The 14,912-nt window shown below is 40.1% G+C and overlaps 1 protein-coding gene across 2 annotated transcripts in view; it reads left to right on the plus strand.

Annotated features, from left to right (window-relative positions):
* The window catches only part of LOC121870509 (G-protein coupled receptor dmsr-1-like), an 89,797-nt gene that overhangs the window by 44,484 nt on the left and 30,401 nt on the right, over positions 1 to 14,912 (plus strand). For both annotated transcript variants that reach the window (XM_042372347.1, XM_042372348.1), the window contains exon 2: positions 6,734 to 6,818. In XM_042372347.1, coding sequence (XP_042228281.1) covers positions 6,816 to 6,818 — 3 coding nt within the window. In that variant the 5' untranslated portion in view covers positions 6,734 to 6,815. The remainder of the gene's footprint in view (positions 1 to 6,733; positions 6,819 to 14,912) is intronic.

The raw sequence follows: 14,912 nt of genomic DNA on the forward strand, positions 1-14,912 counted from the left end.
GGTGAACTAGATATGATACTGGTGCTACAAAACTACGCGGTGTTATAATGAATCCGTATGTGAAAGAGAAATAACGTTGTAGGTAGATCTGATAGAACAATACCATAATCAGTAAACCATTTAAATAAAATTATTATAGCTGGTATAGTGTGAAATATTCTTATCTTTTTATTTCATCAAAATATTGTGTTACTTAAATATTTCAATTAGGCCCCATTAAGTATTTAAATAATTACATAAATCTACGACCTGAGTTTGTAAATAAATACATAGGTGAGTCACGTGTTATATGAACCTTCAGAACAGACAAACATACAAAGACGAAGACAAAAATATACTTGGGATGTAATAATGGAGCCAGCTGTCCTCCCTCCCTCCCTCCCTCACCTAACAAATTCTTGTACCTGTACCACTATGTCACACTTGAGGTCGGTAATTAGGTAGATTAAATGAGCAGCTGGTGCCACACATCAACGTTGCTTCATAAACAAAAAACAGTTGTCAAAATACAAGACAAAGAACTTAGTTTTCACTTTTCATGAATCAAGCATGTGTTACAAATTATGAATTCAAAATCTCAAATATCTGCCAGTCAAATTTTACTCCTCACTTGTGACATAAAAACGAATCTAATATTTTCAGTTCAGTTGTCTTATATTGCGTCCTTAACCTGACAAGCTCTCTCGACCGATTGGATAACACGAGAACATTGTGAGAAGGCAGGATGTATAAAGATGAACCACTCTACGTACATCCAATACTCAGAAATAAATGCTGAAGCCTTTTTCTGCAGTAGGATTATAGTGGAGGGAATCTCTCGACGACCCTTGACCCGATAAATATTGAAGGATTAAAGCTGCCCTACGATAACTCATATATGTTAAAGGATCATTTGTCAAGAGGGTGGATCATGGCGTGGGAGGTTTCTCTTACCAGTGTCCCAGACTCAATTAAACTGTAGCGAGGTTCTGGCCATTACTAAAGCCGCCACTGATGTTCCTTCGCGGTGTGTGGCTCTACCTCGCTGCCAGGCCAAATATAATAGGATTTTGTTTTTTTTGGGGGGGGGGTTCTTTTTTTTAGTTCTTCATTATCACAGTTATTCTTCTTTCGTTGTTCTTTCTTGTTCTCCAGTTCCTCGTTTATTAAGATAAGTATTTTCCGGTTTTTATCACTTCTCCACTATGACCCTCACTGACCCACCTCTCCACTATGACCCTCACTGACCCACCTCTCCACTATGACCCTCACTGACCCACCTCTCCACTATGACCCTCACTGACCCACCTCTCCACTATGACCCTCACTGACCCACCTCTCCACTATGACCCCTCACTGACCCACCTCTCCACTATGACCTAATATAAACTCATGGATCACTAATTGGTCTGGCGAGTAACTGATTGTCCTGAAGATCAACTGACTGGCTTGGCGAGTATCTGACTATCCAGGCGTGTATCTGATTGGTTTGGCGAATAACTAACTGACCTGAATGACGGCTAATTGGCGAGTAACTAACTAGCTAGGCGCATGAAAAATAATGTAAACTTTCTCCAGGTAGACTGCAAAATGGTAAACTCACTCGACGCAAAAGTACCTTAAGGGAAACTGCCACAAGACGTGTTACAGGCATTAAAGGTGTTGGTGGTGTAAACTGTTGATGGCAATACACACCCACGCCCACGCCATGGTCTCGTCTACAGCGCCCATCAAACACTGCCATAACTTCCTCTTCCTCTTTCAAGCTCTTCCTCTTCCTCTTCTTTGACCCAACCTCTTTCTTTTTCTGTTTTTGGTCATTAATTTTTTTTTTGCTCTTTCTCTGCCTCTTCTGTTCACCTCCATCACTTCTCTTGATTTGTGTGCCTCTTCTATTTTTTGCTCTCCCTCCTCCGCTTTCCCTTCTCTTATTCTTCTTTCCCCCTTTCTTCGTTTCCCCTCATATTTTCTGCTCACATCTTATTCATCTCTTCATCTTTCTCAGTTCCACTTTTTTCCGTCTTATTTTCTCCTCTCATTTTTCCGATCTCTTTTCTACCTTACCTTCCTATTTTCCTTTCTTCTTTTTCCTTTTCCAATCTTTTATAATCCTTTTTTCTGTCTTTGTCTCCCTCTCTTTACTCTTTTAATTTCAGCCTTCCAGTTTTTATAAAAATTTCTCCTCCTTTCCTCTCCTCTTCCCCTTCTTCTTCTTGTCTCTTCTCTCTCCGGACAGACACGTACATCCCTCACACAATTACTTCCTTCAAGAATGTGTGTTTCGTTACAACATTTCAAAATTTCTTAATTCAGCAGCGGGAGTTTTTTTTTTTTTGACAATCTTTTTCTCTTCTCTCACAATGGGTCATGTCAGCCACGGCCAGAAATTACCATATTTATTAAGCTGTTTCTCTCGTAGGGTTACATAGGGGTTAAATTTAATATTACATATGAATAATTAATGTTTTTCAAGAAGTTAATTAGTATAGAATTGATCAACAAATGACCTCATTAAAGAAGCTCGCTCTCTCTTTCTCTCTCTCTCTCTCTCTGCATTAATTACTTCGCAGCGAGATGATTCCCTCTGGTGAAGATTAGTGTAATCTTGAGTTAATTACTGCAGAGGTGACAATGAGACGACCCTCAGCTCACATACTGACTGTCTAACAGCCTCTCTCATGACGTAAGGTGATGTCTGTAACACCTTCTGTGTGGGCGGCGTCCCCATAAACTCCCCTAAAATATCCTATACCTTCTACCAGGTGTATCCATCCCAGACCCACAACAGCACAAGCGCCGAGATCACTTAAGATGATGCTGCTGACGGACAGTTTATATACGGCACAGATTAAACTAACCCTGTAATAGGCACTGCACTCGACCATCATCACTTTGCCTAACTGTCAAGTTCGGTACTCAAAAGGGCTGGGTGAACTAGGGGTGCCTCGAGGGTGAACCAGCGACCTATCCAAAAACTTCAAGAGACTTTGTCTACCCAGAAACTTCTTTAGTGTAAACATCCCCGGAGTGATAGCTATTATTTTCCACCGGCAAGTTATATGTTTTCTGCTCATAGGAGGAAAACAAAACCGACAGATTCAAGAGGATGCAGCCATGTGCTTCCAAATTTCAGGTAAAACTATTTATGTTTAAAAGAATGGCCAGATCCTACATTGGAGTGACGAAGAGTTAAATGACTTTCATAAGTTTATTGACATATTTTGAATGTTCCCGCTATTAATTCACTACACTGCACAAATCACCTGTTCATAACGTACTGCTGTTTACTGAACGAGCTAACCAAGTGCAACAACATAAAATATGAGCTTGAAGGTCTCTTAGAATGGTTTGGCTTCTGATCATCTACTCGAAAAAATAAATAAATAAAGGCAGACGTAATCCAGCCTTGTAAAAGTTTTTCCATCTTCTGCCTTAAACCCCCACTTCCCTCATCACAGTCACCCTCCCACACACACTCGTACATCTCCTCGGTTGACCTGACAGTTCCCCCGACCCCAGAGTTAGGAAATATATGATAAAAAGACAACTTCATCGATACCTCATACGAAACACTTAACTACCAGCACATGTTATAAGCTTCACCGCGGCTGTTAACTACCAGCACATGTTATAAGCTTCACCGCGGCTGTTAACTACCAGCACATGTTATAAGCTTCACCGCGGCTGTTAACTACTAGCACATGTTATAAGCTTCACCGCGGCTGTTCACCTCAGATATCCTTTCATCGCCCTCTCAAAAACTTTAGCTTCTCTCGGTTAACTTTTATGGATACATTTCCTCGTTGCTCTAGATACCTTGAAGAAATCTCGTCAAATTTTCACGCAACGATCAACTCAGTAAGATTTCTTTATAACTGGCTTCCATCTTTCTCTCTCTCTTCGCGGTCAGGTCAATGATTTACTCGGTCAGGTCAATGATTTACTCCGTCGACTTTCCCGTTAATGATAGATTTTGTTTCAGATATTACATGCATTTTCAGATTTACCTTTAAGTCACATACACTCAAGGGTCAAACACAGTAATCTTCATGGTAAGGTTTATCATAAGACAGACACACCACCAGACAGCCCACCATTAGACAGCCCACCATTAGACAGCCCACCGTTAAACAGCCCACCGTGGAAATGTCAGTTGTTTTCTGTGTTTTCTGAAATTTTGATTCCCTTAAAATTGTAAGTGTTTCGTCACTTATAAAAAACGAACAAACTCAAGTGTAAGTTAAAATTTCGCCAAAATCGTACGACATCATTCAACCGCTCCTGACTCCCCTCGAGGACGTCAGTATTTCTGGACAGCCCAAAATTGTTAGTGTTTAGAATTCTTTCTTCTCCGACAGAGCCAAAAACATTTCTCGAAAACTTTTAGTTTTGTGCTTTTCCTTAAGCTACACTCTGCCGACATCTTGGTCATGTTCACCTCCAAGTGAAATACGGTTCTTGAGTTTGGTGACGTGCGTCCGGTCTTCCTAACATAATCTATTCTGAAGCCCCCCTCTTCGCGTTCTTCCTGTTCGTATCCTTGTGTCTCGGCTTTACTTCACACAAAACATTGCTAACTGGAGCCAAAGTGGAATAAACATACATGTGTGTGTGTGTGTGTGTGTGTGTGTGTGTGTGTGTGTGTGTGTTACGCCTTTTAAAGATGGCTAAGGTTTAAAACGCAACAGACGTTTTGCCAATTAAGGAAACCTTTGTGTATATTTTTTATAACTTCATAAAAATTAATTAATATATAATCAAATTTCCCTTGATTATAGACGTCGTTTACTTCCCTAACTTCAATCAAACTCTACTTATATTAGCTTAGCTTAGTTATGATGCTGTTCATTATTAGCTTGTATTTAGATCATGTATAATGTAGAACCTACATTACATCAGCTACATTGTAGGTGATGTGCGGTAGATTCTATATAATCGTCCCTATAACCACTTGTTTACGGGTCCTCTGTCTGCTGAATAAAATCGTCTGGGGTTAGCCAACAAAATAGTCTGGATTTAGCCAAATAAAACATTAAAATAGTCGTTCCGGTAGTGAATGAGATAGCAGTCACGTGTGAGCTCCTGGGACGAACTCTGTCGTTGTAAGATTTGGAGAAAATCCTTCGATCCCTTCAACGGTTCTCACGTTCACACAAATGGCAGGTCAGGGTTGAGGTGGTTTATGTGATTCCGTAATATCCACGACCATCTTCAGGGATATAATCATGGCCTGCCAGTCATCCGTTCTTGTTTACTGCCTGTGACAGGTCAGTTACCTTTGTGCGTAGTGTGTCTAGGACTTTCAACCTCTCTCTCTCTCTCTCTCTCTCTCTACGCACACACACACACACACACACACACACACACACACACACACATAGAGATTCTTTCACAGCATAACAACCTAGGAATAAATATATCTACAGAAAATATGGATTTTACGATGAACCTTGATGCAAGGATGTGAACCACCAAAACCTACAATGAACTTAGTAATCACCTGTTACCTCTGTATTCTGGAGAGAGTTATATATAGTGTTATCCCTATGGTGACTCGGGGACTATACACCATCACGGCCAACCTTTATGTAGACACACCGTGAGCTGCTCAAGAGACATTGTTTATACCTTCAGAAACTGGGTTTAAGGATCTGTTTGTTGTTGTGATGGTAGACGTGATGTGTATTGTCATCTGTCTTATTTGTGAATGTTGTGGTTGTGATAGGCGTGTGGGTATGTATGGTCACTGTTAAGAGTTGTGGTAGGAGTGTGGGTGGGTATGGTCACTGTTAAGAGTTGTGGTAAGAGTGTGGGTGGGTATGGTCACTGTTAAGAGTTGTGGTAAGAGTGTGGGTGGGTATGGTCACTGTTAAGAGTTGTGGTAAGAGTGTGGGTGGGTATGGTCACTGTTAAGAGTTGTGGTAGGAGTGTGGGTGGGTATGGTCACTGTTAAGAGTTGTGGTAGGAGTGTGGGTGGGTATGGTCACTGTTAAGAGTTGTGGGTGTGGGTGGGTATGGTCACTGTTAAGAGTTGTGGTAGAGTGGGTGGTCCTGTTAAGAGTTGTGGTAAGAGTGTGTGGGTATGGTCACTGTTAAGAGTTGTGGTAGGAGTGTGGGTGGGTATGGTCACTGTTAAGAGTTGTGGTAAGAGTGTGGGTGGGTATGTATGGTCACTGTTAAGAGTTGTGGTAGGAGTGTGGGTGGGTATGGTCACTTAAGAGTTGTGGTAAGAGTGTGGGTGGGTATGGTCACTGTTAAGAGTTGTGGTAAGAGTGTGGGTGGGTATGGTCACTGTTAAGAGTTGTGGTAAGAGTGTGGGTGGGTATGCGACTATCTAAAACACTTGCTTGTCTTGGTGATTAAAGCCCCAGTAACTTCTCTCTCTTGGGGGTGAAGATTTTCTCAAACACCGAATTAAGAATGTACAGTAGGTTGTTGTTGTGTTGACGTGTTGTAGTAAGCGATATAGATCTGTGCCTGAGGTTGTTGTTATGACGGTAGATATTGTGACTATAGTATCTCACCGAATAGTAGCTGTGGTAGTACAACTGGCGAGTACTGCAATTGAAGACTTGTGGTTGTGGTTGTTTCATAAAGTTACCGAGTACAGCAGTAGCGTATAATGGTTTAGTGACTGTGGCGTTAAAGGCTTACTGAGTGCACCACTATTCTGAAGGTTTAATGAAAGTATTATTATTCTTAATGTATACAACATAATTGTTTTTAATCCTTTTTCATTCCTTTATATTTCCAGGATTACATGGCCACCGGGGCTGAGAGGTAACGCTCTTCACTCCTTACCTGAAGTGAAAAGGTTCGACCCCGGGCCTGAGACTATGGTGAGTAAACTGTCTTTAATAATAATAATTATTGCAGGTGAGTCACAGGTAACCTAAGCATCGCCAGTCATAACCTTGGATGACCACCAGTGATTGGGTAGGAGCGCTGTCCTCTCTTTCAAACTTATAAGTCTCAACCATGATTGTGTATGTAGCGCTCCCAGCCAATAGTTATATCTTTGGTAGTCTCCCGGGGTTATAATTGGGTTGTCTGTGAGAACACCTTGCCGAGTTTGAAACCACGACCACTTGTGTTTGTAGCGGTTGACTCGAGCCTCTTGGCATCTTGTTGCGTCTAAAATTGGGTTATTGTTTTCCATCTTTCAAGATTTTGAATGTCTCTAGGTTCGCCTTGTCGTCTTGCTTGAATAGTGGTCAGTCTCAAGCCCTCAGCCTTCAGGTATGACTTCTAGGCTTGAATACAGTAGTCAGTCCAGATGGGAATGTACGAATCGGTTATGGAGTTGCATGATTAAAAAATATACAATTTGTTATTCTTAAATTTTGGTTGGTTTAGCTAACTTACTTCCCTGTTTTAAGTGACTGGTCTATAACGACGCCTCGGTCTGTTCCTTACCTACAGATGCCAAAAAAAATGTTATTCACAGAGAGTCGGGTTATTGTACACCACACACAGTCTTACATTTTGTGACGTTTAAAAGCGTATAATAGCCCCGTGACCATTGAAAAGTTGATGTAAATCTCTCTCATCCAGACTCATAACTATTACCGACTCCGGTCAAATACAGTCTCGCTCTCTTAGCATCTCGTCTCCCTTTCTTCAGACCAAGAATCATTATCCCTGTCTTCCCGGCATTATTAGGGAAGCTCCTTTTAGGCGTAGGTTTCAACTGTGCGGGAATGTGTGCCTTTTTCACACCAAGGCCAGAAATTTCAAATTTATGCGTTAGTCTTTTTTTCTCTTGATCTAGGATGTAATGACTCTCGACTGGTATTCCAGGAACTTTCAGCACTCAGTAATTCTACGTAATGAAGACAGGCAGTTGTGAGATGCTGAGGGTGGCGCAGGAGAGAGAAAGAAGGTGTGGAGGGAAGTAGGAAGGGTAGAAGAGAGAAGAGAAGAGAGAGAGAGAGGGCTGCTGTCACGCTTGTCTGTAAATTTATACACGTTAAGAGAAACTGTTCCACCAGTGTTTTATTGTGTAAACGTCAGGTCTATCACGCCAGGGATACTTTCGTATCCTTTGGAAGTTCAGTCAGTATACCAGGTTCTTTTATCCTAGAAACAAGACCTGTATATCTTTGAGGCTTATATATCCATTTGTTGGACCATCTGAAGATTCTCTTCCCCAGCTTATTTTACCTAAAGATTAACCACTCTAACGCTAACTTAACCTCATCTCCGAAAAAGGTGTTAGGGTGGTCAATCTTTAGGTGCAATATGCTGGAGGAGAATCTTCAGGTGATTCCATTTATTATGGCGCAGGAAGAGGAGAGAGGGAGGGAAGGGGGAATAAGGGAAGATGACTTAATAAAATGAAGTTCTGATGATAAAGACAAAGATGGAACCAACATAATGGGGGAAGAACTGAAGTTTTACTTTCCACATATGTTTACAAACTTCGACTTGACAACTAATCTGGCATATGAATAAGTCTCGACTGGACGAAACACCATAACAGAGTATTATACGCAGTGGGGACACCGTACACTGTTGACAAAGTCTCTTTGTAGTACAGTGTGGCCATTATTATTCTCGACCACCTTCACACTCTCAATTGTAAGGCATCCATTTACAGCTGGGAGACTTAGGGTGGATAGAGGTCAATACAGTGAAGCATAAGGACAGGAGGCGAGCGATGTATCTGCTCGACCGCCGCACTCCGAGATAAAATTATCAGAAATCGTGTACACTTAGACTATAGAACTAACATCACAAAGACTTGAAGTATGTTGATGACCAAATATTCAGGGAACCTTTCTTCACCAACAAGACCATAATTAAATTTAGTTTTTTACCTGCAATGTTTTCCTTGGTTACTATCGCCAAAGCTTTCATATTAGATCCTTAAAAGTCATTCCTGGAAGTCTGTTTTGATTATTCTCGGTAGCTCAAAGGGCAACACTACAGTCCATGAGAGACATAGTGCCGTCACAGCAATACTTGACTTATTCACCACCTAGAGTCTATTGTCGCTGGCAGAGAGAGAGAGAGAGAGAGAGAGAGAGAGAGAGAGAGAGAGAGAGAGAGAGACCTAACTGTTCCAGCACAAGCAGTCAACATTGCCTGATGTTCTTGTCCTTCAGCTGGAGATCACATTCTCTATGGGTTGACGTTCTTTTTAATACTTGACTCGTGCTAATAATAAAGAATCACTGCCAGCCCTAACGCCCTAACGGCAAATTCACCAAAGGAATTAAAAAAAATGCGCGTTGTTCTCCCAAAGTGGAATAATTAGCTCGTGCAGGTGTGTTGACGAACTCGATTAATGAAGTTATCTGTCACACTCACAACCTAGTTTTCATCAGCAGTCAAAACATGTGATTGATTTGGCTTTTCCATCAATGGCTTTATGATTCGCCAGATGGGGCGTAGCACTGTATCCTTGACCGTCCATCCTCAGAATAGATTGTTAGCATCGTCATAGTCCTGCAGCGACGTTCGATTCATGAGGATATGTGTCGTTACGCGGCACAATACTGCCATGTCCAAATTAATGTCAAGATCAAAGGAAGGTTATAGGTCAAAACTTTATCCGGAGTGACACTTGTATCAACGTAGATACTCTACCAAATATGTAAGTTTATATGGGAAAATATTTCACGAATTGTCAGAAAATAGTTTTGGTACAAATAAATTTTTTCCTTTTATGAATGATGCCATGGGGGCTTGTCTACACCATCCCTACTTAGTTTTTTCAGACCAACAATTTATGTGTTTTCTGATGAGTTTCTTTTCTGTCACATCGAAGACGATGACAAGTGTTGTGTTGTATGTTAATTTTTAGTGCCTCGTCTGTTGCTATCATAACTACTACTACTAATGATGAGCGGTTAATGCCATCTATCTAGTCTCACTCAGTACTGTAGGGCCACAACACTACATATTCTTCTCGTAACTGGACTTCTCCCGACTTCCCGTAATACCTAATACGCGAAATCGTAGCATCCGATTTTTTTTTTACTTTTTTATCTTTTGAAGAATTGGCAAAAGTTTTCGAAATTCATGCATGTATGGAAACAAAATAAAAATTCCATTAATATAAAAAAAAATCATATTTTTCATGACGAAAATTTTTAATTTACTTCTTATCAGAACTGAAATTTCACAAAAGTTTCTCGTCAATATTTGCGAGAAACTTAAAACTGATTCTTCAGTCCGGATGAGGATCAGGTTTTATTTACACCTTTGAACTACCAGACACCATCTTACCTCCACTGATCTTTGTTTTGTTTTATGTTTTGCAGAAACCTTCCCAAAAGGTACACAGGAAAAAAATCTATACAATGAGATCAAAGGAACATTTGTGTGTCAAAATTTATCATATTTCGGTCTGATAACAACAAATTTTACCCGAACTTACATAAAATCATACAGACATAAATTCATACGTACAGACATACAAACTTACAACGACAGGTACACATGCATACAAGCATACGTACTTGTACAAGCATACACACATACAAACGTCGAAGTCATTTAAAAGTTAAGGTTAAGTAATAGCGTAAAAACAGTACAGTGTGCGGTTCCCTGCCCTGAAGATTAACCTCATTCTCGCTCGAGTTAAAGAAGGAACACATTTAGGGAATAGCGAGTCAATTTTCCTGTATTTACCAGTACACGTCATGTCCCTTCTGTTTATAATGTGGTCAGTGTTGTTTATATAGTATTTACTCCTCTTTGTTGATTCATCGTTACTCACACTGCCTCATTTAGCGACGCTCATTTCCCTCATTCATCGTTACTCATTCATCCATACTCGCACCCAGGATTAATCACACTCACATCCTCGCCCACTACTTCTAACCTGACCTTAGTTACCCTTGGGTCATATAATTGTTGGGTTAGGTTAGGTTGCGGGTTAGATTGGTTTAGGTTAGGTTAAGTTTGAGTAGACCAGTTACGGTGAAGTTGGGTTAGCATAAGAGAGATAGGGTTAGGTTGCATTAGTACCGATATGTTCCTGGTGTTTATCCATCCCTAGTAGTTTCGCATCGGTCTTCACTTGTTACGTACAGCGCACCTCAGACTGTCCTCACGTCAACCTCATTCGGAGCTTTGTTTCGGTTGTGTTTATATTAACAGTAAACTAGATTTCCCACAATAAACTGAGAGGTAAGGGCAGCATCAGGCGGGTGGGTGTATATGGTCAAGGGACGTCACGCGGGATTAATATCTCGTTCTGGAGCTGTTTTTCACTTTCTTTCTTTTTGGATGTGAACCAAACGAGATGGTAAAATTTCAGCTGATGTTAACCTTTAACATATTTAGTGTTTTCATTATTTTTAATTAACATCAATGTTTTGGACGAGTGATGTTTTCTGAATGTCTCACTTATCAACTATTGTATCACACTCCCCTGCTCTACTTTATAACACGAATTTCTTGTTCGATTTTATTTACGTTACGCAAAATTTCAGTCAGCATAAATCTCGCTGTTAAGAAGAAAAATTTTCCAAGTAAAGTTTTAGAGTTTTGTAACACATGAATTAAATACAAGACGTGACGTCACACATTTTATGTACTTTTGATTTAAATATTACGCCAAAAAATCTTACACCGGTCGTTTAATAGTATGCACATGTACCTTCCCTGGACTAAACTGGTGAAATATTACTCGATATTTCATCTCCAATCTGCATATGTGAATTTTTGCACAGTGAAGCTCATTCCACTACACATGTGGCGGCGGGAGTGAACCCGGGAAATTCTAAATACAGAAAATAATTTGTCGAGCGAAGTGGAATAATATTTTTTTCGTTTTTCATTTTCAACATCCAATACCAGATAGTACAAGGTATATATATATATGTATATGTATATGTATATATGTATATGTGTATATATATATATATATATATATATATATATATATATATATATATATATATATATATATATATATAAATCAAATCACTGATAATAGAGATATTGTATTCACATCACAGGTCCACAATGGTCATTACCTAATACCTGACCATTGTGGACCTGGTCTCATTTCTCTCTCTAGTCTGTACTCACCCCTGAAGATGTGAATTACACGAAAGCGCTTGGGAACTTCGTGTTTTCTTCTTTCCTTGTGGTTATCAGCATATATATATATATATATATATAGATATATATATTGAGTTACACAACACCTTACCAATTTCAGCTCTCTATTTTTAAATGTTGCACAAAATAGGGATAATTGTCAAGTATCGATAACTATTAGACTCTATGTATATCTGTAAACTTCTGTCTGGCCATAGACGATCATATAGATAAACTCACATGAATGAATAATGATATCATGCAAAACCTAACCTAAACTGATCTAATTTATCCTAATTTGGTTACCTTATGATGTAAAACGACGTCTTAAATGAAACAGCAAATTTGGTCGTATCCGAATAAATTTCAATAACTATAAAACAATATAAATTAAAAGTAACCTTATTTGGCAAAATCGTCAGTTGCCTTTTTTAACTTAACCCCTTCACTACGGGGACGCCACTTTTAGTATTTTATTTAGTTAACGTCAGATATTTTATTCAGCTCAAAGGCGACACCGTACACAAGAAGTTAAGCGGCAATTATCACTATTTAGGTAAAACACACACACACACACACACACACACACACACACACACACACACACACACACTGCAGTATAAATAGAGAGAGAAATCGACATTGTCCCTCACATGTTATATACGACTGTATCTCAGGCATCCACCTCTCCCAAAGGAGATATCCATCTTTCATAGAGACATCGACTTCTCATAGATGAAACATCTGTATCTCCTAGAGAGGGAATCTACAGTATTTCTCCTAGAAGATGGATCTAAATCACCTAGAAGAGACATCTATCTCTCCTCGATGAAGCATCTATCTCTCACTCACCTTGACCTATCTATTATTCATGCCACTCCCGGCGTCACAGGATGGAGGAGGAACACCGAGTAAGTAGAGGAAACATAATTATCTAATGTACTCAGCAACTCGTGGCTCCCCGGAATGAATAACGAGAACATAGTTTCTTCACATTTTCCCTTTGTTTCCTGTCATGTGGCGGCACACTCGGGATGCATGAAGTGGTAAATATAACATCTGTCTTGGAATGATGTATGAGCTCTCGCGTCCTGCTCCTGGCAATGAAGGAAGTGGCCTCAGTGTAATAGATGGTCCCAGTGTAGTAATGGCCTCAGTGTAGTAAATGGCCTCAGTGTAGCAAATGGCCTCAGTGTAGTAAATGGCCTCAGTATGGTAAATGTCATTTTATCCTATCCATTATTCTCCTCTTCTAACATTACTCGCCCTCTCTCCGTTCCTCTTCCCTTTGTTATTAGTGATATTAAAGGTATTGTACATAAAGTACTTTTAAGAAATATTCGTTATCAATATGTGTAAGTACTTGTGAATCTGTGGAAATATATCTTTATAATCTATCTATCTATCTATCTGTGTGTGTGTGTGTGTGTGTGTGTGTGTGTGTTCCCGACCATTATGAAGATATAAAAACTGAAATAAGAAAATAAGTGAACTAAGAGTCATTGTTCAATACAAGAACAAGATAAATATATATGAATAACAAAAGAAACAAGATGAAAAAAAAATAACAAACACAGAATTAGAAAAAATAATAATAAAATCTTTAAACAAAATATAACAGGATAAGATCAAGTCACAGGTATATGCACACCTGAAATTAATTACCCTGAGTGCTTGTCTCTCCTAGGTAACGAAATCACCTGGCTCTTATGACTCCCGTTCAGTAGTAATTTAATAGAGCAAAGATCACTTAGCCTTGTGTATAGGAAGTGTACGGCTGTATGGTCGGTGTTCCACATTGCATGTTTAACCTGTCGACAACATGAAAGGGGTGGGTTTATCCCCAATATGGTGACTTTAACCTCTTAAGCATAATGACTTAACTCCCGGAAGACGATGATTCTATCCTTTCAGTATGATGACAATTCCTTACTTATGATGATTTTTGTCCCTCCCATAGTCCCCCTCCTTCACACCATCCTTCCCTTACCTCCCTCTTCTTACCAATCTGTATCTCGCCTTTGTCCTATTTATACCACATGTTTCTCTCACGCTCGTCACAATATTATCAGGTACAGTAAATTTAATGTGGTTCTTTCCCTGCGTCCACAGTTCTTTGTTCCTTTGTTATATATATGATAATGTCCACTCAGCTGTTCCCCTTCTTGGTCTACCTTGATCTAAATCTTTCTCTCTCTCTCTTTTTCCATTTATCCATCCATCTTTTCTTTTACCCCCTTTCGTTACTCTTTGCTAGAAAATTTCAATTTCAAAATCTGAATAATTTCATTTTCAATTTATTAGGTTAGGTTAGGTTAGGTTAGGTTCTATCCCCTCCCACACCTTCGCCCCTCATCCTTACTCCTCACAGTTTGTCCCTCACTTCTCTCACCCCTCACCTTCACTTCTCTCACCCCTCACCTTCACTTCTCTCACCCCTCACTTCTCTCACCTCTCACCTTCACTTCTCTCACCCCTCACTTCTCTCAACCCCTCACCTCTCACCCTGCACGCCATCGTTCCTCTTCCAATAAAGGATAATAAATAACATTACGTGCGGCTTACGACCTTACTATGGGGAGACGAAACACTGAACTATACACTGAGACTTTCCCTACGGCCCGTGTTGAGTGGGAGAAGGAGAGTGGGGCCTGGGAAGAGAGGGAGATTGAGTGGTACAGTGTGGAAATGAGGGTTGTGGAGAGAGCGGGAGAGCGGGTCGATGAGAGTAAGAAAGGGGAGGATGGACATTGGGAGAGTAGGTGAGGGAGAGTGGGGGAGATAGTGAGGGACTGGTGGGGAAGATGGAGATTGGGAGAGTAGGTGAGGGAGAGTGGGGGAGATAGTGAGGGAGTGGTGAGGAAGATGGAGATTGG

Source organism: Homarus americanus, unplaced genomic scaffold (genome assembly GCF_018991925.1).
Source record: "Homarus americanus isolate GMGI-L3 unplaced genomic scaffold, GMGI_Hamer_2.0 scaffold57424, whole genome shotgun sequence".
Classification (NCBI taxonomy): Eukaryota; Metazoa; Arthropoda; class Malacostraca; order Decapoda; family Nephropidae; genus Homarus; species Homarus americanus.